This window comes from Onychostruthus taczanowskii, unplaced genomic scaffold, assembly GCF_017590055.1.
Source record: "Onychostruthus taczanowskii isolate IOZ18803 unplaced genomic scaffold, ASM1759005v1 scaffold32, whole genome shotgun sequence".
Taxonomy (NCBI): Eukaryota; Metazoa; Chordata; class Aves; order Passeriformes; family Passeridae; genus Onychostruthus; species Onychostruthus taczanowskii.
The window spans coordinates 4,439,833-4,466,754 of record NW_024500572.1 but is presented as its reverse complement, the minus strand read 5'-3'; the positions used below and the strand labels follow the sequence as shown (position 1 = coordinate 4,466,754).

Sequence of the window (26,922 nt, the reverse complement as noted above, 5' to 3'; positions counted from 1 at the left end):
AAGCCATGAGCAGAGCTGTTTTCCTGGAATAGCAGTGGCTGTACCAGCAGCAGGGCAGGAGAGTTCTGGGGCAGCAACCCCAGAGCCAGGCAGAGCTTTTACACAAAGAGGGGAGAATATTCCTAACACACACCTAACTAAACCACAACTCCCATGGTTCTGCATAAACAAGGAAGAAACGTAGATTCCTGAAAGGGTTTTCCAAGGCACACTCGGGTAGTCTACAGCTTTATGTATTAGAGATAAAACAGCCTTCCTCACCCAAAATAAATCCTGAGTTTCACGTTACTACTCAAAAAGGAACTGCTGATGAAAGCTTCAGCACATATGAACACTCCCAGGATTTCTGCAAAGAGTGGAAGCAGCCAGCTCTGGGAGCACACAGACATTCCAGAGCACACTTACCCACAGATACTGCAGGAACTTCAGCAGACGTGGACAGTAATAATACTCCATTTTCCACAGCTCCGAGTTAACGCCAACCCATCCCTGTCGCAGGCAGCTCCCGGCTCTCCCCGCCTCCAGCACCAGTTAAAAGCAGAGTGGAGCAATTAAAAGCACCATGAATAATGTAATAATGTACTGAGTGTGTCTGGCCCCACGTCACCACCACCACCACGAGCTGGGGCTCCTCAGGAGCAGTCGCGGAGCTACCGGCAGCACGTGACTTAACCACTTGTTATTGAGCAGCCCACTGCTCCCAACTCCGTAATCTGGAGTGGGTCAGGCTGGAATTAGTGACAGGACTTTGGCTTTTGCAGTAAAGGCCCTCCAGAAGGAAAGGGAAGCTTTAAAACCCCTCAGTTATTAAACGCTCTCAACAGCGGCGGGGTCGCTCGCTGACCTTGTTTTGGGTGATGTACAGGAAAGACAAAAACCCACACATGTAACAAGAGGAGCTGCTGTTTTTATGTTCTTTGAATATAAAAATGTCTTTTGTGAACGAGAAGAAATAGACACAACCAAGTGGCTTTTTATACACCCCTGGAATGTTCCCAGGGAACGAAAAACTGCCAAAAAAGGAAGAAAGCCCAGGCAGAGCTTTACCCACCCCCGGGTTGTCCTCCTTGGGCTGGGTCTAAAATAGAGAGTGGTGGAGTTGTTGGACATCAGCAGTGGGTGGTTTGTGAAGAGCAAAAAATGGGAATTGTAACACTGCTTTTTTTTTTTTTACTTACATCCTTTTTTTGATAGGAAAAGGGAAGATAAGTGACAAGAGCCCATCCAGGGAGAGCCCCTGCAGCCTGTCCCCTCCCAGCACTGCTCCAGCTCTCACCCTTCCCAGGGCTGAGGTGACACAAAACTGCTTCCAGGATGCTGCAGCAGCCTCCTCTCCTTGAAATTTTGGTACCTCAAGGAAACTACCTCCCACTTTCCTAATCATCACCTATGAATTCTTGTAGAGTTCTAACAAAGTATTTTGATTTTCTTCCAGGTTGCATCAGTTTTTGGGGAAACAGAACAACTCAAGGTGGATATCAGAAGGAACAAAGCTCCAGTATCAGAGGCTTTACACAATCCAGAAAAAGAGAAGGTGTGGTTTTCAGTGGGCAGGAGACAGATCTGTCATGGGCAGAACTGAAAACAACTGGTGAACTGTGACAAGCCAAACCATAAATTCATCTGCACATGTTTATAAAATATTTATCTTCTCTCCCTTGCACTTCATTTCCAAGATATTTTAGGAGTCAGCTCATGATCTTCTTCAACAAATCCTTCTCCACCCACACATCTCAGTCTCATATAAATGCATCTTTCTATGGAGACCATTAGAGAGATTTTCCTCCCTAAACGACAAAAAAACCCCAGCCTTTAATATAAAATAAATAAATATGTTGAGAGACTTCAAAGTAACTCCTGCCTACACCACTTCCAGTAGCAGTGCTCTGTTCTAACTCCCCAAAGCAGCAGTTTGGGTTATAACCCAAAGCTGCACTAAAGCTGCTCCATCTCCAGCTGAAGGTGCAATTCCTCCAGCCCCACAGCACAACTGCAGTTCCTTTATTTGGAGGATGAGTCCCAGCACACATTCCTCAGGTTTTCATTCCCAACGCTCTTATCAGTGTGGATGACTCAATCAGGAATCCAGGCTTGTGACTGAGCGTCAGCTCTGATGGCATCACACAATTTATGGAAACACCTCCTGAGCTCTGTGGCTACCCCTGGATGCGCAGGAATGGCACTGACAGGGAACAGCCCACATCCAACCACAGGTACCAGCCAGAGAGGGTTTGACTGCTCAGTGCTCACACCAGTCCCTTCACCTGCATTCCAGGTCCAAAGGAAAAGATCCCTACAAGAGCCCAAGGCCCTGAGCCTGCTGCAGTCTCTGAGATTTCCAGATGAGTGAGTGAGAGAAACCTCTCGCTGTCCAAAGCACTCAACTTAATTTTTATACCTACTCTGTGCTGCAACAGGGTTAAAGAGAGGGAAGTACCAGCCATAGTAAAACCACAGATGATGACAGTCCAGCAGTGATGCTTGAATCTTTGTAAAAGCCTTACTCTGTTTTTTAATCAATACAAACTTAAAGTAGCTGAACAATGTGATCTAGATAAGTGTTAAATCTCCAAAGTATCATCCTTTGCAATTTCAAACACCAATTCCATATTACCACTTGTATTTTGCAATGGTTGATTTCGAAGTCATCCTATGTAATGTTCTAAAAGCCTAATTACAAGCACATTCTCTGGAATATAATCACAAAGAAATGGCTTCTCCAGAGGTAAAATGATACTATTGCACCTTGCTTCCATTTGCAGTTGTGTTTATCCATAAGAACCTGGCTGGCTCATCAGCTGTCCTGGAAAATGCCATTCAAGCAGTTTACTATCACAGACATACATGGAATAATACAACAAACTGATTCTTGTACACTTGTTTGGCAAATATAAAAGGGTATCAATATCAGTTCTTCACTGCTTTAGTGGTGAATGTGAATCAAAAGGAATAGTTTATTCTACAACAAGGCTTGTCACTTTGAGCACTCAGTCTCACTAGGACAATACCAATATACCCTCACTGACCAGCAATATGGACTGGAGAATATATTTTGTCACTAAGCCACAAGCAAAAAAGAAGAAACTTCCCAACCACACAGTCCAGAAACCATTCAAAGCAAACAGCAGCACGATGTCACATTTCCATTTAATCCCTCTTTCCAGCTGCACCAAGGGCAATACAGACTGCGTTGGGATTTCTGGGAAAGAGGAGATTCAAGTGTTGCTCCCGTGGCTCTTTCCTGACCCCTCGTGTCTGTCCACCTCACACAGCTCGGATGTGTCTCCAGCAGAGGGGAGTGTTGGAACGCGCTGCTGGAACCCGGAGCTGTGACTCCGCACCCAAAATCTCTGTTTTCTCCAAGGAAAACAAAGGCATAGCCTTGGTGCAGAATAAACAGTTTGGTTTTACATAATCTTCTGCAATACCTCTGTGGGGCTTTGGAAAACATCAGTGTGGTGTGTTTTCCACCTCCCAAATGCAAGTCAAATCTCCTTCCAAGCACTCACTCACACTTGACACCCAGGAGGAGCAGGCTGTCCTTTGGCTCCCATGGCACTGCTCAACAATCACACCCCGAGGAGCATTTCCAAAACAGCACAAAGGAGCAAAGCACTCGGATCCTACTGAATGGCACACAGGTCAGCTTTCTCTTTTCATGGAGCTGAGTCTTCCTTTCCCACCTTCCCTTCCTGTCTCAGGCTACACTTGGTGAAGGTGAAGGATTATTCTGAGTAACCTCCCAATTAACAATGAAGTTGGAGAACAGCAGCTGTATTTATCTGAGTACAGCACCTGAACAGTTCAGTTACCCCAGCATTACTTCCAACAGCCCTTCTGTCCCACATTTCCTACCTGGTCAACACCACCTTCACATATTTGCACTATAAGCTGAATGCACATCACTTTTAGGGGTTGGATAAATGCCCATTCTGTCAATAACCCAAATTCCTTAAAATGAACCATGCTAAGAATGAGAAAGAAAAAAGGGACATCAGCCCTTGGACACCTTCCATGAAGCTTAAAGACTAGAACTGAAGAACAATCTGAGCCCACTTCCAGAACTCCAATTAGGAAACTTGTTCCTAAAATCCTTATAGGTTTAGGTGTTCTCTAAGGAAAGAAAACACTGAGTTTCTTTTCTTTTTTTTATATTTTTGTGTGCTCTCTGCTAAAGAGCTGCAAACAGCAGAGTGAGCCATGACAGAACAGGGCAGAGCAGCACCTCACTGCAGAGTGTGCTGGCACAGACAGGACAGGGGAGGTGTGACCTTGGGAGAGTTCATGGGACAACATCCTTCAGTCTCCACTTTCCAAATGCTCTATTTCCCCCAGGAAACACTGGGAAAATTTTCCCCAGGAAATGCATCCAGACTTTGTTTCATATTTCAGAACAACAGCTGGATGTAGGACGCTATTTCACAACATAAAATTTCTCTAAGGGGCTAAAGTCAGGACATCCTTCTGAAACTGAGGAGAACAGCACCCAACATCATCAAGCAGGAATTCACCTCACAATTTGTGTGTTAGAGACAAACCAAACCACCCAAAATGTCAGCTGTGATCTTTCACAGAAACATTTCTCCACGTGCTGCCAACAGAAAGACAATCAAACTCATGATTTCTCAGGCTGGCACACAGTTCTATTTGTCTGCACAAGCTGAGAAGACAACAAAAACTGTAATGCTCTAGAGCCATCTTGAGTTCAGGATGAAAATTCTTCACTCAGAAAGTAAACTGAACAAGCTGCAAGGCTGAGGCTTCGTGTTGGAAGCTTTGGCAGGGAGCACTGGGGTGGGATCCCAGGGAGGGGCAGCCTCACCACTTCAACCCCCCAGCAAATGTTTCTCTGCTTGGCAGACTCATCCTTCCCGCACAGACCTTTGCAAAAGGAAAACAGAGCTGCAGCTCCCTGATCCCACCCAAACCCCTCCTCCAGGGTCACATACCATCCCAAAATCTGCTCTTCTCTCCTTGTAGAAACTGTGGTGGCTCCTCTGTGTAGACACTGAGGAAAAGTCTGTTCCCTCTGTTTTGTCTGAGCTCTGCTTGCTCCACTCTTTCCTGGGAGCCTGTAAAATACAGATAGGAATGTGATCAAATATATATGCACATGCACATATATATAAAAAATGCCAAGAATGCCATTTGGGGGGGAAAAAAAAAAAAAACAGAACCAGAGGAAACTCAAGGCTGAAAACACAAAATGGAAAAACATGATAGCCACGAACATTCTACACTTTAATCACAGAATTATAGGACCACTAAGGTCTTTTCCAACCAAATCCAACCTCTGGATTTCATTCACATGTCACTGTGTGAAGAGAATTTCTTGCCTTTCACCCAGGTCAGGAAAGCAGTGGAGTGTCACAGACAAATGAAGGCCATTCACCCAGTAAAAATAAAAATAAAATTTGCTTCCTTCAGATAAAGATAAAAAAACAAAGAGAGGTCCAGAAAGATCACTGCTGACAACTCGTAAAATAAACCCAAATTACTTCTTTTCAAGTAAATATAAAATTGCAGAATTAACAATTTAAACTCCCAGGTTCACAGCATTACAAAAATAATAAGCACACTTTTAAAAACTTTTTCAAGCTCTCCACAAAAACATCAGCAAGTATTTCTAGACTTGAAGCAAAAATGAGGTCATCTAGTGCAAAAGCCATTGCTCAAGAAAAGAGAACTCAAAAGGAAATTAATTCTAGTGAAAAGTATGGATCAGCTGCCTTGCTGCAGAGTGCTGAGAAGTGCTACAAGGACACAACAAAATCCTTAATAAAGAAAAGTTCAGTTACAGCGACATGACACACACGGCTAACATTTGAAAATACCTTTTTATCCTCATGGAAGAATGGCTCTGACTGAGCTGCCACCTTGTGTTTCCACGAGTTATCCACACTTTCCAAGGGGAAGCTTGGCCTGGATCGATGCAGGTCCTTCCTCGCCCTCATCTCCTGCATGAGGGGCAGGCTGTCCCTCCCTTGGCGGCATTTCTCCGAGTAGGATCGTCTGAGATCCGCGGGGACAGTCCCAAACCCAGACATGTAGCCCTTCCAATCGCTCTTACTTCTGAAAGAGTCTCCCTCACACATTTTACTTGAGCTGTCTTTGCTTCTCAGTGTAGAGCTCCTCACTATGTCTTTGTTCCAATCACCCTCTGGAGACACCTCAAAGAACTGTTCTTTTGTCACCAACTTCTTCTGCAAGAGCCCATCATCAGCCTTTAGGGACAGCTTGGAGGCCAGATTGACTTCCAGCCTCTGCTCTGTACTCACTGCATTTATGGGCTGTACCTTTTCAATTACAAATTTTGCACCCTGATTTCTGGAGGTCAAGTTCACTTCCTCATCCTCATCAACAATGAAAGTTTTCTTCCTAGCAAATTCCACAGGTGAATTTACAAATTTGTCTGGAAAAATGCTGCTGGGGCTTCCCCAGTAAGGAGGGCTGACCTTTCTGTCCTTGGACTTCTGCTTATCAAATTCAGGGCTCCGTAATTCCAGTTTCTCTTTGCTCTTTTCATTTAGGATTAGTTTCTCTGGCCTGTGCTGCTCTTCTGCACGTTCACCTGGTTTGTTATTAACTGAACAGTGCTCTGATCCACTCTTCCACTCATTCCAGCTGTAGGTAAGAGTCATTCTCTCCGACACATTTCTTTTGTTCTTTGATCTCTCCCTACTCAGTGAGCCAAGATCTTCAGAAAGCTTCTCCTGAACTTTACTGGCCTTTGCTGATTCTTCTTTATATTCTGCCATAAGCGCATCAATATCGAGAATTTGGGATCTGTACCCATCCTCAGCTTTCCTTCCAGGCAGATCAGAATTATTGTCACTCCTTTTCTGGGGGCCCAGCTCACTGTCCTTACGCACCTGCGTGGAACGTGGCGGGGACCGGGGTTCGTGGTAAGAGGAGATTTTCCTTCTGCCACTCTTGAGATCAGCTTGAGCTGTACTTTCCAGATCATGTTTTAACAGGAAAGCATCAACATCTATAATTTTCTCTTTAGAATGATCCAGACCTTTTTCGTGATGTTGTTGGTTGTCTTTCCTAGACACATGAAAATTACCAAATCCAACATTTTTGGAGGAAACAGCATCTTTTTCATCTTCTTTCACCCAATCCTTGCTAATACGTGCTTCCCAGGAGTCTTCTCTACAAGTTGAACTTGTCACGTTTTTATTTGGTTGCTGCAATAAAGGTTTGGACCTTCCAGGAAAAACAGGGTCCAGATTAATTGCTGCTGCCTCGTTTGAACCAGAAACCGTATTAATTTCACTTGCACTGGGAGCACCAACAAAGCTTTTCTCTTTTTTGATACCAGGAATCTGATAAGTCACTGCAAAATAAGTTGCCTTTGGCTCAAAGACAGAACTCTGATGTTTCATGTAATCATCAGGACTGCCAAGAACAGCTTGGTTAGCCTCACTCCCCTCCACCCCATCTTTGATATTTTTGCTTTTCTTTTTAAGTAAATTTTCATTCAATTGCAATGAATCTGTCCGGCTCAGCTTCTTGATATTTTCAGGAGTGAGCCACACAACTTCTTCCACCTTGAGTGACTCCTGAGGCAAGGTCCTCCTCCTCCACCTTTCAGAAATCTTCAAGTCAGAAACGCTACTTTTGCTTCTCCTGACTTTCTCTTCTGGATCTGCTCCTCGGAGTTTCTCGTTGTTTTCAGGAGCTGTACAAGCCAAGCTGAAGTCTTGCTCTTTGCAGTTTAACTCCAGACTTTTCCTCAACTCAAAGGCCCCAGATTCCTCTTTAGTAACATTCAGTCCTTTTGTATCAGGGGGGTGGCTACTGGAAGATTTAAAATATTGCCCACTTGTGAGCACTGAAGCCTGAGCCCCGTGTTTGTTGACACTTGTGGAAATCACTTCACGATCCAAGTTGGTTCGGAATTCATGGATGTCTGTCCCACCTGCCCTGAAACTCCTTTTCTCAGAAGAGCATTTCACAACATTAATCCTCTCTGATTTCTCTATAGAAGACACTTCACTCTTACCACCTTTAATTTCAGCATGTAGTTTGCTGACTTTTTCACTCATTCCCAAACCTTTACTTTTGTTTGTGGAATAAGGTATTTTCTCAGCTATGAACAGTGGCTCAGGATCAGTTTTATCAGAGTCTCTTTTCTGTTCAGGTAAAGTGCATTCACTGGAGAGAAAACCAGCAGGTTCTCTCAACACAGCCTTGCTTGTGAGAACTTTTGCCTCTCTGGGTTCTGAAGTAACATTATCTTCTTTCAAGTAAAGAGTGTGACTACTTGTCTTAACCGACTGCCCTGTAGGTACAATGTCCTCATCAGTCTTATTCTCTTTCACAGATGACTTTCTAGTTCTGAGTGTCATGGCCTTTTTCTCAGAAGCCATTGTGATGGCTTCACTAAGAGCCCTCTCACCACAAGTCTGAAAGATTTCATACCTGGGCTCTATTCTTTGGTAAATTTGAGAATCTTCAGCATTTTTGGGAGCGGGTTTTTCACTTTTCTCAACGAAAGATTTTTCTAAGACAATTCCTGGACTCATTTTCTTGTCTTCACTTGAAGGAGCTGGTTTTGGACTTTTCTCTACATGTGCTGGATGTTTTGATGGATCAGGCTGTTTGTGATGCTCCTTTGCAGTGGTGCTTTCCTCCCCTTCTCCCATCCACGAGCGTCTGCTGTGCCCTGAAACCACCAGGTCCTGCTTTGCCTCAGGCTCCTGGTTCCTTTTTGGTGCAGGATCAGCCCCACAATGCTCAGCAACAACGTTGTGCTTCTGCACATTGTGCTCAAACACGGTGGCCCGGACAGTTTTAATGAAGGGCTTTTCCAGAAGAGCTGGATTTAATTTCTTTTCATAGTTGCTTGTGAATGAGACAGAACTCTCACTCTGCTGAGAGAAATGTTGACCATCTCCAAGGAAGCTGCCTTTCCTCTCCAGCTGATCAGCTTTATTGGTTATCTTTAAAACCTGCCGAGATTTCCAAGGCTTCCCAGGAGCAAACGCCTCGGTGAAATCTGTGCCAGGGGTGAGCTTCAGCTCCTTGCTCTGGAACAACAAAATCCAACAGTTATCTTCAGTTTCTTTTAAAATTCAAAAAATTTAAATTTAAAAATTTAAAGCTGTGTAATAACGTTTATTTTAAAACTTACTTGCACCTACTTTGTGCAACAGAGCCTGTACAAGTCAAAGACATCCACATTCCCTGAACACAAACTCCACTGAGACCAAGGTAACCTAAGGGAATGTGTAGCTCCAGCTCCTCAATCTTGATTTTAACAGAATTATCTCTCTAATAACCAGTTACATGGTCAAACTGCAAGGAACATGAAGATCTGAGTAAATATCACAGCTGGAGCTGCTCAGCTATGAGAAATGTTAAGCGGAGCCAAAGTAAGAAAGGAAAGATGGAAATTAATATTTATTACCAATGCTTCACTATTATCTACAAGCAAAATATAAGCAGCATCCTAAAAGGTGGTATTTTTAATAGCACTTGCTGAAAAAGCACAGCATGCAAATAATAAAGGGAATCAGAATACTAGAGGTCTTACAGGAGTTCAATCTTCTATTCAGGTTTTAAAATTTAAAACTCAGAGTTGACTTAAGATTGCCTTTCAAAAAAGCTAAAGAACATCAGAAAATTAACACTAAAGGTATTTATAAATGGAAATTTTAAGGTCTGACCTATACTCTTCAACTAATTTCTTTAATCCTACTTTATTGTGAGATTCTGAAAACAGCACTTCCACTAATGAAAGATTTTCATTTTAAAACAAATTGTTCTCCTCGAAAATAACACTGAACTACGGAAACTTTGTACCTGTAGCTTTTCTTTACCATATATTCCTATCTTGGACAGGAAAAAAGCAATAAGAACTCACTACTAACACCCTTAAACTACATTAAATCTCCTCTACCAAGAACTGTCACCAGAGAAGTTCTGTTTTGCAACACTGAAGCGTTGCTTAGAAACAGAGAGAACCTAAAGCTTCCACAGCAAATCCCCATTTTCCCTGGAACACTCTGTTGTCTAAATTGCTCAGGTAAATGTTGTTGAGGAGACCGACCAAGGTCCAGGCTGAGATTTATCAGGAGCTGGGAAATGGATGCAGGAAAGCACAATCTGAATGCTCTGCTTGGAGAAAATAAAGACTAATCACTGCACAAACCCACCACAGCCACAGGCAGTTCACTGGGGTTTCATACATCAGAAATCCCTTAAAAACAGAGCACAAAATATTCTTCCCTCTCTACCACTCCTACACTGAACAGTGTGCACACAGAGCTTGACAAACTCAGCTGACACAACACTCCTGAACTTTTCTCTGCACATCCTAAAGACAAACTCACACCAGCAGATCCACTGGGGTTGTGTCAGCCCTAATAATCTCCATACCCACTAAAAAGTCACTGATTGATAAAGCCACACACAACAGGACCTTGAAGAGCCAGACAGAGCCCACCAGCTGCTGCCAGTTCCTTACTTTTGGATTTTCCTGCAGGTCGTGGATTGAGTCAGCTCCAGCCTCCCCAGGTTTCTCAGGCTTTGCTTCACCCCCTGATGTTAGACTTGAAAACCTAAAACAAAGGACTGGTGTTATTTCTTTAGACCAGCTGGTCAGTGAGCAGGGTGGCTTCCTACCAAAGCAGGCTGGTAGAAATTATTCATCAAATCACATTTCCTAAAGGAGAAACATCACTATTTCATAGTAAATGACTGTATTTGGTGGTTAAATTGCATCTAGACCAAAGGAATTTCCAAAATATTAATATACTAATTATTAATATTAATACAACAATATTAGTTATTGTTACTATAAATAATATTGTTAATTATGCATCTTAATTGATAATAAAGGATTTAGATATGCACAACAAGCCATAATATCTCTAACTGACAGTTACACTTACATGTAAAAGTCACAATATTGACAGCTTCATTTTTTTCAGCTGTTGTCAGAATATATTTAATTTTCTCTCTTTCCCATTAAAAAAGGCAGGAAAGGAGCTTAAGAATAATACTAAAAAAATCACATTAAGTGGAAGCAAAATGATCAAGCTTTTTTTACTGAACTGAGAGAGCAAGTTTTACTGAAGAACATGAAGCCAAGAGGATTAAAGAGAATTTCTCTGCAACCTACATCTTGGTTAAGTCTGCAGAGAGTGGCCGTGACTGCAGTGACCGGCGCAGATTTCCTCCCTTAACCTCAGGATTTTCTGTTGTCAGCTCCTTGATCCTCTGCTGGATGGTCACACACCTGTTTTCCTTCTCAGCAGCTGCTGGGAGAATCTCTGTATCCACTGTGGCACTAGGATTTTCCAAAGTAAACAAACTAATGTGTTTTTTAACACTACCTCTTAAAATATTATTCTCTTTTTCTGAGGAAGCTGCAGGACTTTCACAGCCCAGGAACGTGTACGTTTCCTTCTGATCTGCTCTTTTCCCCCCCTTATTAGTTCTGCTTTCATTGGTTGTTTCAGGGCTTCTTTCAGGACCATGCAAGTTAATAATTATTTCTGGCTTTGTCTCCATTTGTTCACTTTTAGATTTAAGTTTTGTTTCCCAGGTGTATTTCCCATTACTTAGGATGCCAATGTCCTGACTACTGCATTTCAGATTTGTTTTAGAAGAACTGCTTTTATTCAGTTCAGTTTCTTCGTGTTTTGGCCCCGTTTCAGACTGATCATGACTACCCACATCAGTAAAAGCAATTACAGATACATTCTCCTTGCTTTCGTGGGATGAACCAGCCTTCTTGCAAGAAGAAAGATCTTTATGTTCAAATTTAGCTGTCAGGTCCATGGACAAAGGTCTTGGTTTTCTAACCCCAGATTTCTCCATAGGAGATTTTTCCTCAGTAGCTTCCACAGCATGATGCTTTTGATCTCTTAATGATTCCAGAAAAATAGCAGACACTGGTCTATGTTTTGCCCTTTGCTGGATATCAACAGAGAAATCAGCTTTATTGTTGAGATTATTTGCATCATCATTGCTCTTCTCCCCTGCATGAACTTCACGAGCATCTTTCTTTTCACCGGTTTTGAGGGAGCTCCAGGATTCTGGTCTGAGACTGGAGGAAAATGACATATGCCTATGGAGAGCCCCATCAGGATTCCTGGCTGTGTCTGCTGGTTTCCCAGAGCCTTGGAGGTCCTTGCTTTGCAGAGCAGTGAATCCCCTGCGCTCCTGAGCTTTTTTCTCCTGGGTTAGGCTGAGCTTGGTCTGCTCGGGGCCCCCTGGCTCAAACAGAATGACTGTGTTGGCACTGGGCCCCGTGTAGAAAGTCACATTTGTCACCATGTCACTGCCAGCCTGATTTTCAGTGCCAATGGCTTTCTGATCCACTAAGGGAGGGACACTGCCACTCAGCACCTTCACAGAGGACGTTTCCTCAGTGGTCTTTCTCACCATGCTGCTGGATCTGAAGGCTGGGACGGGCGGTTTGACATTTGCGAAAGTATCCGAGGATTTCTCTTTACAAAAAGGCTTTGGGAAAAGTCTGGGCCTTGATCCCAGCGAGGGCATCGTTGCAGATCTCAAGGAATTCCCAAATTTCTTGTTCTCTTCAAGAGTCAGGGATGCTGAGGCCTCCTTTGCCTTGTTGCTGGCATCTGAAAGCACACTGACATACACACGCTGTGCCTTCTCCTCAGCCCTGAGCTCAGCTAGGTCAGGGACTGTCGTCAAAGACGCCAAAGTAGAATTTATTTCTACTCTTGTTGCCATAGTTGGAATTACACACTCAACAGAACTGAAAAACTCCAGCAAGGGAAAAGAATCTGAAAAAAAAGAAAAGAAAAATGCAAGTATTGATGTAGAGTCAGCATGAACATCAAATAAGATCATTCTCATATAAATTCACAAGGAAGCAAACTCAGATTAAGGTGCCTTTCAGATATGCTGATCCCAGAGTTTATCACTCTGAAAGACATAGTGTTCCTTCTCTAAAAGGCAAGAAACACCATCATTTACTAACTTGGCCCAACAACCAAATACAATGGAAATAAATATATCCTACAAATTTCCAGGCTTCCACTTACCATAATTTGCTGCTGCAACCAATCCATAGGGCCTGAAACTTTTCTCATAGCGACAACAAGAGCTTGGTCACCAAGGGCACATTAAGGACAGGGAATGTGATCACTCCAGAGATACTGCCCAGACCTCACCTGCAAATAAGCAGAATATTCCAGTTCAGGTGCGGCACATACCCAGACAATGCCATGTGGGACAAAAATCCAGAGTATTCTAAGGAGAAAAAGCTGGTACCCAAGCAAAAGTGACCTCATGCAACTGTAAAAAGCAGAAGAATCTTTAATGGCTGTTTGAAAAAGAAACAATCTACAAGAAATTACCACTGAAAGGTGTAACTAAAAGGTGAAGGGGGAATAATTCAGACTGCACAACAGACACAACAAATCTGAACAGTTAAAACCACATTTAGGTAAGACTGTTTGCATATTCAAGTGCTGCCAATCACTGGTTAAACACAGAGCTTTGCATTACTGTAATCTCAATTACTGTAATTTACTTTCTATTGTAAAGCTCTTTTCTGGGGCAGCAGTCTGTGAAGTGCTACCTGAGCAGCTGACCTGCAAACGGCTGATTTTCCATCAAAATGGAACTTTTACCATGACAAAGCAGTTTTGTATCTGGCTAGCAAAGGCAGGAGAAGAGCTTTGGCTTTAATTATATTCTTACTGCAGAGAAGTGGGAAAACCAGCAGTAATTAGAATTTCAGCTACAAGAAGTAACCTGAATCTTTCCTAGCAGAAGTATATTTAAACTCGTAGCAGATGCAGGCAGCTATGTAAGGTTAGATTATTTTTTCCTTCAAAAGCTGTCATACTCTTCATTTTTAGAAAACTCACACTGTACTTCATAACCAGGGGTCCAAGTTTGTGTTGCCACTCTCTTGTCTCCTTTGGGCAGCCTCTAAAGGGGTAGTTTTGGACTTCACTCACTGGACCCTATATTGGTGTGAATTTACCATTCAAATAAACTTATTCGTAGATTCCCTGGAATATGGAGCTTCCTGCTTGTGATTATTAAAAAAACCCAACCAGAATCTTGCCTTCCTGAGTCTGCAGTCTGGAGAAGTGGTTATTTCACCTTCAGCTTCCCTTGACCAGACTTAGCCCACACTGGCACTGAAGTTGGAGGGATTTATTTTTGTCCCTGCTTGTGCTCCCTCTCTCAGGCAGGAGAATGAACTCCACTCACCTTGTCCGTTCTCTTTCATCTTCCAATCCACTTGGAGTTCTGTCTCAACCACTTATCCCTGATGCCATCTCCCTCCTCCCAAGCCCATGACCTCGTCTTTCCAAAATAGCCACTAACCCAATCAGCTTATCCACATCAATCTGCCCCTTCCACCATCTCACAGATCTCCATGAAGTCCTCCTCCCTCTCCCACTCCTCGCCCTAAGAAACACCATCAAAATCCGATTAAAATGCTCTCACATTCCAAGGATGCAAAGGTTTGGGAGGTGCTGTAAAAGGAAACTTGTTGGAATGAGGCTGATGCTCACAGGCAACATTGCAAAGGGAAAAATTCAGCTGTGAAAACAGCATTGGTCTTGCAGTAGCTGAGAATAAATTCTCTCCTATCATTCTGTAGTCCCTGTTTCTCTGGAAAAGAAGAAGGGGGCACAGAGCTTCTTAAATGGACTAAAACTTGATCCTCAATGGAACGCAGGGCAGTGAATTTATAATGTGGGACCTAATCCCTGGTAACAGAGTACAACTTGCTTCTCCAGCCAATATTCCTAACACAAAATTTACCCCTTCCTCAGTTTCATTGTACTCCACCTTTACAGGACCCCATTTTCCCCCTACATAATCCAGCCAAGTCAGTTTTCATATTTTAAATTCAGATACCCTACAACAGATACGTGGCCCCAAACAGACAAGTGTTTGAAAAAGAACAAAAATTTAGTGGAAAAATAATCACCCAACTTTGAAAATGATAAAGCTCCTTGATACAAGTACACTTGATAAAGAGGAATCATGTCATCAATGCCAAGTGTAACATACACCAGACACTGTGTCTCAGTTTTGAAACATATCTTGTTTTAGATAAACCTGTTTCTTTCTTAATAAAACACCTCTAGTCCACTTGGCAACATACAAAATTTGGGGCAATTTATAAAGATCAACTGTAAATTGAACTGCAGGAGGATTTCAGAGGCTATTAATATTTAGTAATACTACTGTAATCGTACTACTGCAGTTGTAAATCCCTCACCATCAGCTACATCATGTCATTGCCTCCCTGACCTCCTCCGCCCAGGGACAGTCAGCCAAGCTGTCCATGCTGCCCCTGCATGTCCCATCCTGTGTGGCAGAGCCTCAAAGCCACCTTGTCCTTGTTTCTGGGCACCTTATCCCCATTTCTGGGCACTGTTTCTCTCCGTGCCTCCCAAGCAGTGCCCACGCTCCCCTTGGCTGTGGCAGGCGCATTCTGCACACAAATGAAATTATAAATGGCACTGAAATGTCTCTTGAAATCCTCCTGCTTTTTTTATCAGAAAGGCTGGCATATGAAGGCCTGGCTCTTCCCTGCTGCTCCTCTTCCTCAGCTTCCAAACACCTGCGACTGGGATGTTTTTTTTTCCTGGGCCAAGCTGAGCCACCACAGGGTGTCACAGAGATGCAAATGCAAACACCGCTCCAGGTCCCCTCAAATCTTAATGCCCTCAGGTGTTGCCTGCATTTTTAATTAAAGATCATCGCAAAAAATTGTCAACAATTTCCTTGTAAGAAATAAAAAAGGATTATTCACTTCTCAGGGTTATTTTTGCAGATCATTTGGGAAGGGCTGCACCCCAAACACGCCCTCGCTTTGGCACTTGCCCACCCACCACACACACAACTATTATTTACATCACTGCTAATTCCTTTAAGCCTATTAAGGCAACAGCAACAGCCTGCAGATAATTTTTCCACCATGAATCACGTGACTATTGCCAACTTCCTTGCTCAGAAGCAAGAATGTTTTAAATGACACAAAGCAAAATCATCTATAATCTTGCCCTGAACCTTGCAGCAGATAAACAAGTCCATCTGTCTTCTCTAAGGGTGGAAAGCATAAAAATTCCACTAAGATAATGTCTCTGCTATTAAAAAACCCAAACAAACAAAAAACAAAACCAAATATGTTTATGACATGGAGATCAAGCAGAAAGCCTGGCTCCAGCAGCAAATACCCACTAAAAATACTCCACAGAAAAGCACCTCATAAACATGAAGTTTTTCTTCTTTATATACAACTTCATCAGCAAATCTGCTCCCAGTATAAAAAATCTACTCCCTTATTGTGTACATACAAGAAGTTTGTATAACAACATATATTATCAGCTCCTGAAAACATGGCTTTGTCCATGACTGTGGCTGGGAGGATGGGACTGGATGACGTCTAGGGATTCTTCCAGCCCAAACCAGTCTGGGATTCCATGATTCTGTACATTCCCCTGGCCCAACAAGCCACAGGAGCTACTGGGAGCAATGATCATAAACCAAGGTTTATTTCATCCCTCCTACAAAAGGTTGCCCCTCTGTCTAAAGTGATTCAGTCTTTACAAACATTTTTCTTCTCTCTTTTCTCCTTCCTGTCCCCACAGACCGAACCCTGGGGTCAGTCTGCAGCGATCCCTGCCTGTTCTCCCCAGAAATCCTCCTTCTGCTGCTTCCCGTGCTTGGAGAGGTGCTGATTGGATTAAATAAGAATTAACAGAGCAGATCCTATCACTCACTGTGCACGTACGAGTGTGAGTGCTGACAAGAACATAACTTACTACAGCGCAACAAAAATAACACAAAGAAGCAAAAAAAACCCTTATTCTGAAACTTTCATAACCAAGCAGATAGTGAAAGTAATTCAGTAAAAAGCAGGCTTTTTCTATTTTTGGGTTTAAGCCTGATTCACGTTATTATTCTCTGCAGTGGGATCCATCAGTAGTATTTAAGAGGACATTCAGGGTCTCTTAAAGGGAGAGATTATCAAAAATACTTTCCTAATGGCTCTAATTTTTAATTTGCGATGACAAGTTTATTCCCAAAGTAAAAACAGCTAATAAAAAGCATTTAAGTAATCTTTTCTCAGATTCACAGTAACTCAGTTCTGCTTCTCAATAATGAAAACTAGAAGGCTGAGAATTAAAATTACATATTCCAAATCTCACAAGCCAGATAGATCTGCAATACACCACAGATCATTAATATTAGAATTCCAAAGTATTGCAAAATTCAAAATATCCTTCCTCCATTTCCCATGTCCAAGTCTCTTGGAAACCTCTAGTTCTTCTCTTTTACAAGAAGAACTAAGTGCTGTTCTTTTGGACATCAGAGTCCAGTCCCAGCCCAAGGATGAAAGACTCCACTCTGACATTTCCTCCCACTTCAGAAAAGATTAGCATTTTGTTAAATAAAGTGCCCAACCTATAAATAGCATCATTTACAAGCACTTCTAAATCTCTAATTGCTCCTGCCAGTACAATTGCATAACGATCATCACCTGCCAGAGCTTCACCCCCATGCAGCTGCACTAAAGAGCTGCAGCATTTCCAACCACCCTTTCCATTAAGTGCTGTCACCTCAGTCCCACGGTAAGAACTTTACACCTTGTATTTTAATCTCCATGCTGCAAAGACTGGGCAGTTAAAATGGTAACAAGTTATAGAACAGCAGTTTCAGTAATTCAAACTGGCCCCATAGAGGCTGCAATATTTATTTAGTAAAGCAAAAATTCTATGTTAAATACATTGGAATGGCCAGTATGAATTTAAGATCACATTCCTGATGTGGCAGGACAATCAGCTGAGACAGGGATTCAGGAAAACACAGTGAGGGTGGGAGGCCCTGGCATAGGTTGCCCCATCCCTGGAAATGTCCAGGGCCAGGTTGGATACCATGTGGAACAACCTGAGCTAGTGGAAGCTGTCCCTGACCCTCCCAACATAAACCAGTCTGGGATTCTGTGATTAATTTATGGTAGAGTAGGATTCAACAGCAAAATGCTACTGTGTGTAACCAGGACAGAATGCACCATGATGGCTGTAGGGCAAAGGGAGTCATCCTACAAATTTCCTTGAATTCATGAGACAGACGTGTCTGGAGAGAATGATTTGGGTAAAAAATTACATGTAATAATCTGTTTCCACAGCTGTCAGTCTGTGCAATTTTCATAACAATGTCTGTGTGTCACACATAAAACATAACCCAACAGCATTAATGTACAAAAGATTGCTCCAGTTCTTTCTAGAAAACAGCTTCAGAATATCACCCTTCAGAAAGGAACAGTTTGCTACCACAGATTTAGTATCAAGTACGCATTTTTGGGTATTCAGCTCCAAAAATTTCTGCACTGGGTTTTGGGGGCAATGACCGCTGCTCTACGAACAATTCAGACCAACACCTTGGTCAAGATCAATTTTGTCCAAGCCAGGTCTTGGCTGGAGATTTTCCTCTTTGTACATCGTGTTCTACTCAAGAGATCCCTCACGAGCACAGGGACTGAGAGAACACGCTTGGCATTTCCTCTGACCTGCACAACTGCCTCATCTCACCCCAATCTTCCACAATTTCCCTCTCCCAAACCTCTCATTGCCAGTTTCAGAGGAAACTCTCTTCCCTTTCCAGATTCACAGTAGGCTTAATTTGTTTTGAAAGTCTCTTGAGTCTCAGGTAGAAAAAAAACCCAACCAAATGAAAATCACATTAAGTGTTGGTGAATCACCATTTTTTGGTACCAGAAGCTGCATATCCTCACCCTCCTGTGTGAATCATCTTTTACCTCCAGCATTTCACACAAGGGATTCCACGCAGCTCATTACTGGGTGGGTATTTTCAGAAAGTCCAATTCTTTTGGCAGTTGAAATAGGGAATAAAAGCAAAATCCTGATTTCTGCCAGACAAGGATGACATTCTGCAGAAAAACATGAATTATGGGATAAGGCTGAAGTGAGGCTAAAAGTGTATTTGTGCAGAAGGTGGATATTCCCAGCAGGCCTCAGAATGCTGCTCTGTTTGCTTCTCTCATCAAACCTTTGCTTTTGTGGTCAGCTTCAACTCCTGATAATGTTCTTTTAGGTTTCATCCTTGCAAATTATTTTAAACCACAAACAAGACCTGCAAATAACCTCCCCATGCAGTTTAGCAGGAAAAAAAAAGACATTCCAGAAACAACTGCATTGCGTGCCAGATAAAATATTAATGATCAGGTTTGGCTACAAGCAAGAAAAACTGACTGTGAAACTGAAAAAAGATTAGTAAGTCAAATTAAGGTTCTTCCAGGAAGATGTTTGGTTGTTTCAGGGAGGACTTTATTCTATCTGCACTCCCAAAGGTCAATGGGGTCATGTCCTGGACACAGCAGAGGGTGGGTACTTGAATCTGCAATTTGGCAAATTTCTCCTCATACCTTTTCAAAATCATCATTAAACTTCCTGCTGGCTAATTGCAACACAGTCTTCTTGTTGAAGGAAGCTTAACTTCACTTTTGACTGTATTTAAAATAAATTTTGGCTGGAGTTAAGTTTTTCTGCATGGATTCTGAAGGAATGGGTTAAATCCCTGACTCTCTTTTTGATATCTTATGCCGCACATCCTGAATATGATAGAATTAATCAAAAGCTAATTTATTTATACGTCCTTTGAGTGTATTTTCTCCACGACCTTGCTTTAAAAAGGTGAAATTTGGCTCATTATAGTTTCATAAATACATCAGGCAGCTACTGATCCCTCTGACCTCGAACAGGCAGCACTTTCCAAAGCCCCAGAACTGAGGCAGGGCTGTGTTTCTCCAGAGGCTCCAGCTTTGGGTGGGAATGCTTTCGTTTGGCAGGCACACCATGGACACAGCTGAAGGAGTGTAAGGAGATGGATGAGCCAGCTGCAGCACAGACAGAAATATGGGATTGAAAAACAACTTCGGCATTCTTCCAACTGATACTCCCCTCCCCAACACCACGCTCGGTACCATGTTCCAGCAGTAAAAGGAGCTTAGAGACCACCCACACCTGGAAATATTTACTGTAACTGTGCATATTTCTCATCCTCTTGGCAACAAGGGAAGAGGAAGGACAACTGTTTGATCTCAGAGCTGACAGGACATGGATATCACCACTGGATTTTGTTTTATTCGCTGCCTTCAGAGCCACCAGCTGCTGCAAATGCTTTAAAAGCAGCAATGATATAATTGGGACATTTTCCTCCTAAAACAGTGGTGGAAGCTACTTGGACACTGACATTGGAACTCCTTGATGAGCAAAGGTGCAGTAAAAATAGCCCTGCAGCACAGCACCTTGCTAAGCCATGGTGGGGACACCAAAGCTCATGTGAATTGTGGGAGGTGCAGCACTCCCATGGGAGACAGGGCTTGGCTGACCTGCTGAGGAATTCAAGTCAAAGGATTGAGTGAAGCAGATCCGTGGGCTTTCGTTTATTGAAAAAATCCACCTACTTGTTACAAAAATAGGCAAGTGCCTCCACAGCACTTTGAAGACTTCAGAAATAAAGCTGACCCATGGCCCTGTGCCCCCAGGCAGGAATCAGGGGAAGGATCTCTTCAAACAAACCCAGCCTCTGAAGGTCACTGTAACACAGAAATAGCATGAGGTGAGAAGACATTTCCTGCTTGTCTTCATGCACAGCAGGTGCTTTTGTGTCAGAAGGACAAAGCCCCTAATCCTCTGATCTGCCTCCTCAAATTCTAATGGATTTCCAGCGCTGGAAAACGCATTTGTGGCCTGGCACAGTAAACCACCTTCAGAAAGTACAACCAGCTCAAGCTGTCCTGTGATTGATGTGGGGTCACCAGGACGAATTTATAAATCCTGAGCCTTTATACATTCATCTCAGTGCTGAAGAATTAATTAAGGTATTGCCATACGGAGAGAAAAAAAAGTGGTTTCATCCAGACTTTCAGAAAACTTAAGGCTACTGGCCTTTGAGCACGACCTTGAACACACCGAGAGATCACTTCAACAGTGTAATCTGGAGAAAACCTGAACCCATAAAACTGGAGGACAAAGGAAAGAGAGTGATGGGCAAGAAGACCAAAACCATGACATTAAAAATCATATATGTGTATACATAGCTATGGTGACTAATGTGTATCCAAGGGCTAAGAATTAACATTCCTTCGCTTCTGCAAAAACAAGAAAGCAGGTTTACAGTACATTATTTTTATACCTGTACTCTTCCTGACAGGCACATTTGGAAGCTGCACAGTCGCCAGCAAAGACTCATTCACAAAGAGCACGTGGCAGCTACTGATAAAACACTCAGAGCAGAGATGCTGCAATAGATTATACACTGCTCCTAAGCTTTCACCTGAACTAAAAGAAATCACACGATCACAGACTGGCTCAGCTGGAATGAACCACAGAGGGTCATCTGGTCCCATCTTCCTGCTCAAGCAGGGTCATTTCAGAGCACATGGTTCTGGAATAACTACACTGAGGGAGACTCCACAGCTTCCCTGGGAGATCTGGAGAAAACTGTCACTGCACATTCTTGATAGGAATATTTATGTACTGCTTCAGCTCTCACAGCTCTGCTATCAGATGTCTTCTCTGATGGCTGGTTTGCTACTTGTGATCTTAAAAAGTCGTGTGCAAAAAGCTCTGTGTTCAACAGCTTTCGATTTGGCTGCTAATGAGACATTTTCTATCAAAACAGAGAGCCAACACTGCGTCACAGCAATTTCTCCACTCAGTCCATCATTCCACCTTTCAGATATTTGATTAGTCAGAGCATAAGCACGTAGTCAAGTTCAGTCAACAAGCAAATACACTCGAGCCCAAAATACTCGTACCAGGCAGTGCTCTAGAAATGAACTGCAGCTGCATGGCAGCAAGACACTGATAAACAGGGGGCTGGACCAGGGGGTTCCCAGGAACAGATGATTCTGCTCTTGAACAAATGAACAATTTCAAAGCCTGCTCCTCTGAGTCACAACAACCTCTGCCCTGAAGATGAAGCCTGCAAAGCTGCAGCACAGCGGTGCTGAGCTGGAGATAAGGAGATCTCCCTGGTGCTGCTGCAGGAGACAAGCACTGTGACAAAAGACTGGCAGAGCTGGCATTAATAAACAACACAGCTCCATCTCCCAGGCAGCACCTCCATCCTCAGCTCTACAGCAGCAACTGAAGTGCTCCACAGAAAAGATGACCCAACTCGGAACTAGAAAATTATTAACAGTATTAAATTGGATTAATTTTATTCCAGTTATGTCTTTCAGGATACTGATGGAGCCATTAAAACTCATTAAGATCAAATGGACATGACCCTCAGATTTACCATTTCCACTCCTGTCTCAAAGATAGTGAAAAAAGCATTGGATTAAGGAGAGATGGGTGGATCTATTCTGAGTCTGAGTATTTGTTATAAAAGCCAAATACTTGGTGGCATGTATCATTCCTTGAACCAAAATCCCTTATGTCACCCACTGCCCTAAACACACTGACATACTGAGACATGAAATCCTTTTGCCTTTCAGGTTGCTCCCAGTGTTCCAACAGCTCTTTGATCTCTTCCTTGTGTACTGAACCTGGCATTAAATCAGGTAGGATACGGTGCTGCAGCAGGGTGCTGCCTCCTGCCAGCCATCAATAAAGCGCCCTGAGCTGCACACCCAGAACAAACCTGCTCTGTCAACAAAGCCTGACGTTGTGCCAGAGGAGCTACTGCTGCTGCCTTGATGATAAGGCTCCCCTTTTTCCTTCAGTGGGCACATCTGGCTTTTCACATATGCAGGAAATAGGTTTTTTCCCCCCACTTTAATGCAAATGTCCACCTCAGAACCACTGGCTGGGTATTGCCAGCTTGTACAAGCGTTCCTCTGGTTGCCTGTGAGCAGGGCATTGTTACCAGCATTCCACAAAGGAGCTTCCTCTTCCCACAAAGCCCCAGGAATGGAACAGAGCACAGAGGGTCGCGTGTGACTGTGAGGAGCCAGAGCAGTGATGCTGCATTTCTACTCATTTCTGAACAAAAGGATGTTTAAGCCAAGAACTCTGACAGCAACAAGCCTGCACATGCATTGAACACTACCTTGTTCTTCAGAAACACAACGTTATTCAGCAAAATCAAGGCCTGTAATGAATTATTGATAACACGTACACTACCCAAAAGCTTTGTGAGTACTAAACAATCTCCTCCACCTCCCTACACGCTTGAGAAAGCACAGAAGGGGAAAAAAAGCCTATTAATTGAAAGACAACAGTTCAGGCACTAAAAACATTAATGTATTTATTGAGCGGGGTGAAAGATAAAGAAATAGCTGGAGTGGGAAAAAGCAGCTCTGGTGGCACTGGGAACCTGGGAGTGCCTGGATGTGCACAAGCACTGGTGTGGAACATGCCCAACACAGGGACAGGAGGCCCAGGGACCCCCAGGGGCTGCTCAAACCACACTCACAGCTTTGGCACAGAAGGGCATTTTGAACCACAAATGAACCCTGGGGGCTTTTTAATTTTTTGAGAAGTTTTAAGCACAGAGAGCAGAGAGGCACTTAAACATCAAAACGAAGATAGAAGAGTAACACGAAAGCACTTGGAACTCATGGCCCAATGTAGAGATCACCTACATTTTAAGGCAATGTGATAATGAATAGCTGACACAGGCATATTTTGCAGCTCACAAACATTAGGAGGAGTGAAAGATCACAGGTTTGTCCTCACCAGTTCATCCAGACCTGAGTGCCTCAGCACGAGCACTCACTTGCCCATGAGCAGCCAGACCATGAAGCTTCCCTCAAATCACCCCCACCCAGCCACACTCACACCACAATTACAGCAGCCCTGGTACCTGATCCCAGTTTCTCAGAGCATATCCAAGGAAGAGATTTAGTAACCTGAAAACAATCTCACACTGAATTTAGAAACACCCTTCTGAAGTTATTACAAAGAAGAATCCTTGGACTGAAATTTGACTCAAAAGAAAACCAGGATACACTGAGTTCTCCCAGCTCCCCACCTCTGTTCATGCCTATCCCCACAGAGCCCCACAGTGAAGCATGACCCACTGATCCCACTGTGACCACACTAATCCAAGCAAATGAATGTGAAGTGGCAAAGTTGGAAAGGAAATTAAAGATCCACATGTCCCAATATCTTTCATGAGACAGCAGCTGGTGAAGGATGCTTCAGAAGTGACTTAGGCACAAAATCTAATTTCTTTTCATTTTCTAGTAATCTGCAGCTTTGAAACATGATAAGACAACAGGAGACACCTGCTCAGTGAAGAAGATTGGGCAATTTTTTCATTTTGTTTCATCACATATGAACCAACCAGCAAACCACGGACAAAAGGTCCACATGAACTACCGGACACAAACTCTGCCCAGGAACTGCCCTGGTCAGCCTGTTGAGTTCTCCTCCCCAAAGTCATCAGGTTCAACAGCCAAAGTGTTCAAAAATCAGCATTAACAAAAAGCAGCCAGACAGGCTGGAAGAGCTCTGCCTGACCAAACCTGCCCAGTGCTCAGGCAGTGTGTGGCCTGTTTGCTCTGCAGCAAAGTGATAAACGCCACAGATTCTGAAGTCTAATAAAAGCCAGTCCAACCTACTACAAACACTGTCTTGCACGTTGGTAAACAGTTATAAACAACCTTCTGTTAATTATATATTTTAAAATATACACTCATGTCTTAACAAGTTTTTTACTCCAGCCTTCAGTCCAGATGTGAGCAGGAGCAGAGCCATTAGATCTGACAAATTGTGGTGCTGACTCTCTGTGAGCAGCTCCAAGCCTGGGCTCTGGGAGCTCGGTTCAAGCCCAGCTTTCCAGCGTTATTAGACAAGACATGACAGAGAAGAGAGCACAACCATTTCTACAGTCAAGGTGAACAAAGATGGAAAAAGCTTTAAAGTAACCATTTTCAGCATTTTTGAAGCGTGCAAATCTGGCATGAAAGCTGTTAAATTATAAATAAAATAATACAATGGAAGTGAAACAAGAATTTCTGAGACAATTTGAAAAATATATGAACCTGCTCCCTACAGAGCCAAGTGTGTGAAAACACCATCTGAGCCAGCCATAAATCTACAGCAGAACAAACCTGGATTCCAGATCAATTGCTTTGTACATTGTGTGCAACAGTCCAACATCAACAAAGACAATGCTCTGTGTGATCATTACTTTACACACAGATCACACAAACAAAGCACAAACAATCTCTGAAGATTCTACATGTGGTGATGTGGAAGCAATACTAAAACACATTCCCAGTATTTAAGAACAAATAAGAGAGAAAAGGCTCAATATGGTTCCTCAGAAGTGTCAGTACCTAAGTTACACAGGTGCTTCAGTGAAGTGCCTTTGGGAGAGGAAAATATGCATTTCATCTTAATCCTTCAGCCTCTCTATCATTTCCCTTCAATTTCCTCCTCATGCACGAGCACCAACATGACAGTGACACTATTTAAGCAAATATTTCACACGAAGAACAGATTCACACTCATCTACAGACACATTTCCTGTGTGTGACTACAACACAGGCTACAAGAAAACCTCTCCATGCCCAAAACTAACCCTTTGTGCTCCGAGCTCAGGGAAAAGGCTCCCATGGAATCTGCAAGCACTGCAGAAGCAAAAGGAAGCACAATTCCAATATGTTTAACGACTGAATTAGCATAATGCTCACGAGGCAGAAAGCAGCCTCCCTGACCTTCTTGAAATGCTGACCTGTAACTATTGATGAGCATTTCTGATGGGGGCTGTGATTCACCCAGCTGGGGAAGGAGGCAACAAAACATCACTGCCCTGTCAAGTGAGAGCAGGTCAGACACGTGGAAACCTCTCCAGCACATCCACACAGGAACAGTGACTAAAACTGTACTTAGGAGAGTAACAAAGACCTGAAGTTGTACTCGACACTCTGCTGTAATCAGAGTGATTCATTTAATCTCTCCTTAGCAGACAACAGCCACAGAGCTGCAGTGATTTAATTACTTTTTAAATATTCATTTTGTGAAGAACATTAACTGAACATTATGATGACTTGTAAGAATTATTATACATAAATCCATACATTTTAGAAATATCTAATACTACTTGGATAAATGAATATATGTATTATAGAAGAAGAGAAGTGTTAGAAGGCATCTTAAAGCTCATCTCATTCCATCTCCTGCCATGGGCAGGGACACCTTCCACAAACCAGGTTGTTCCAAGCCTTGGACACTTCCAAGGATGGGGCAGCCCCAGCTTCTCTTGGACAGAACTGTTACTACTGCTCAAACATGCAAAAAACCCACACTGCATCATGTTTACAGCAGGAACAGGATGGTATTTAGATAACTCTCCAGCCATCATGTTGCTGAAAACATTCTAACGACAGATTACACTAATATTTGACATTCAATAGTGCCAATACAGTAAGACACTGTTTGACAACAATAACAACAGTGACATTTCTGTAAAGTCCCTCAGTCAGGGAGCGAGCCAGCCGTGCTGCTCAGCTCCAGCAGAAAGGTCTGTTGTGCTCGTTTGGGTCAATGAAGAATTCCCAGTATTCTCATGAAATATCAAACAGTTACAGTGGCCAGAAATTCCAACTCTGTTTAAAACACATCCTGGTTTGCTGGCCTCGTTATGGATGAGGCAGCTTTGTCCATCGAAAGCCTTGTATGGTTGAACACACTTCCAGCAGATAAACATCCCTCCTAAATGTTGGCACACCTCCCTCCCTGCGAGGAGCCGCCGGTGCTACGGCTGCACTGAGACAGCCAAGCCCAGCACAGGCTCAAGGCTGAGCTCATTAAAAGAGCAAAATAAAGACAAACTTAAAATTCCGCTCCTGTTCGTGCCTTTCAAAGTCTCACCAACACCGTAAAATAATGATGGTCCTCATTTTACAACAGCAGGAATAACCAGTTTTAGAACTTGACATTTATTAACATCACTCGTTGAAAGGCACTGAAAGCA

At 43.0% G+C, this 26,922-nt stretch overlaps 1 protein-coding gene across 3 annotated transcripts in view; it reads right to left on the bottom strand.

Annotated features, from left to right (window-relative positions):
- The window catches only part of KIAA1671 (KIAA1671 ortholog), a 64,835-nt gene that overhangs the window by 31,616 nt on the left and 6,297 nt on the right, over window positions 1-26,922 (bottom strand). For 2 of the 3 annotated variants that reach the window (XR_005953073.1, XM_041410005.1), the window contains exons 2-6: window positions 13,032-13,160; window positions 11,132-12,770; window positions 10,475-10,568; window positions 5,835-9,035; window positions 4,950-5,072 (exon numbers count right to left, since the gene is read on the bottom strand). Coding sequence is in view for 2 of the 3 variants with exons in the window: in XM_041410005.1 (XP_041265939.1) it covers window positions 4,950-5,072; window positions 5,835-9,035; window positions 10,475-10,568; window positions 11,132-12,717 (5,004 nt within the window). In the remaining variant the exon portion in view is untranslated. Of the gene's footprint in view, window positions 1-405; window positions 618-4,949; window positions 5,073-5,834; window positions 9,036-10,474; window positions 10,569-11,131; window positions 12,771-13,031; window positions 13,161-26,922 lie in introns of those variants that run through there. The other variant, XM_041410007.1, reaches the window with a different exon arrangement.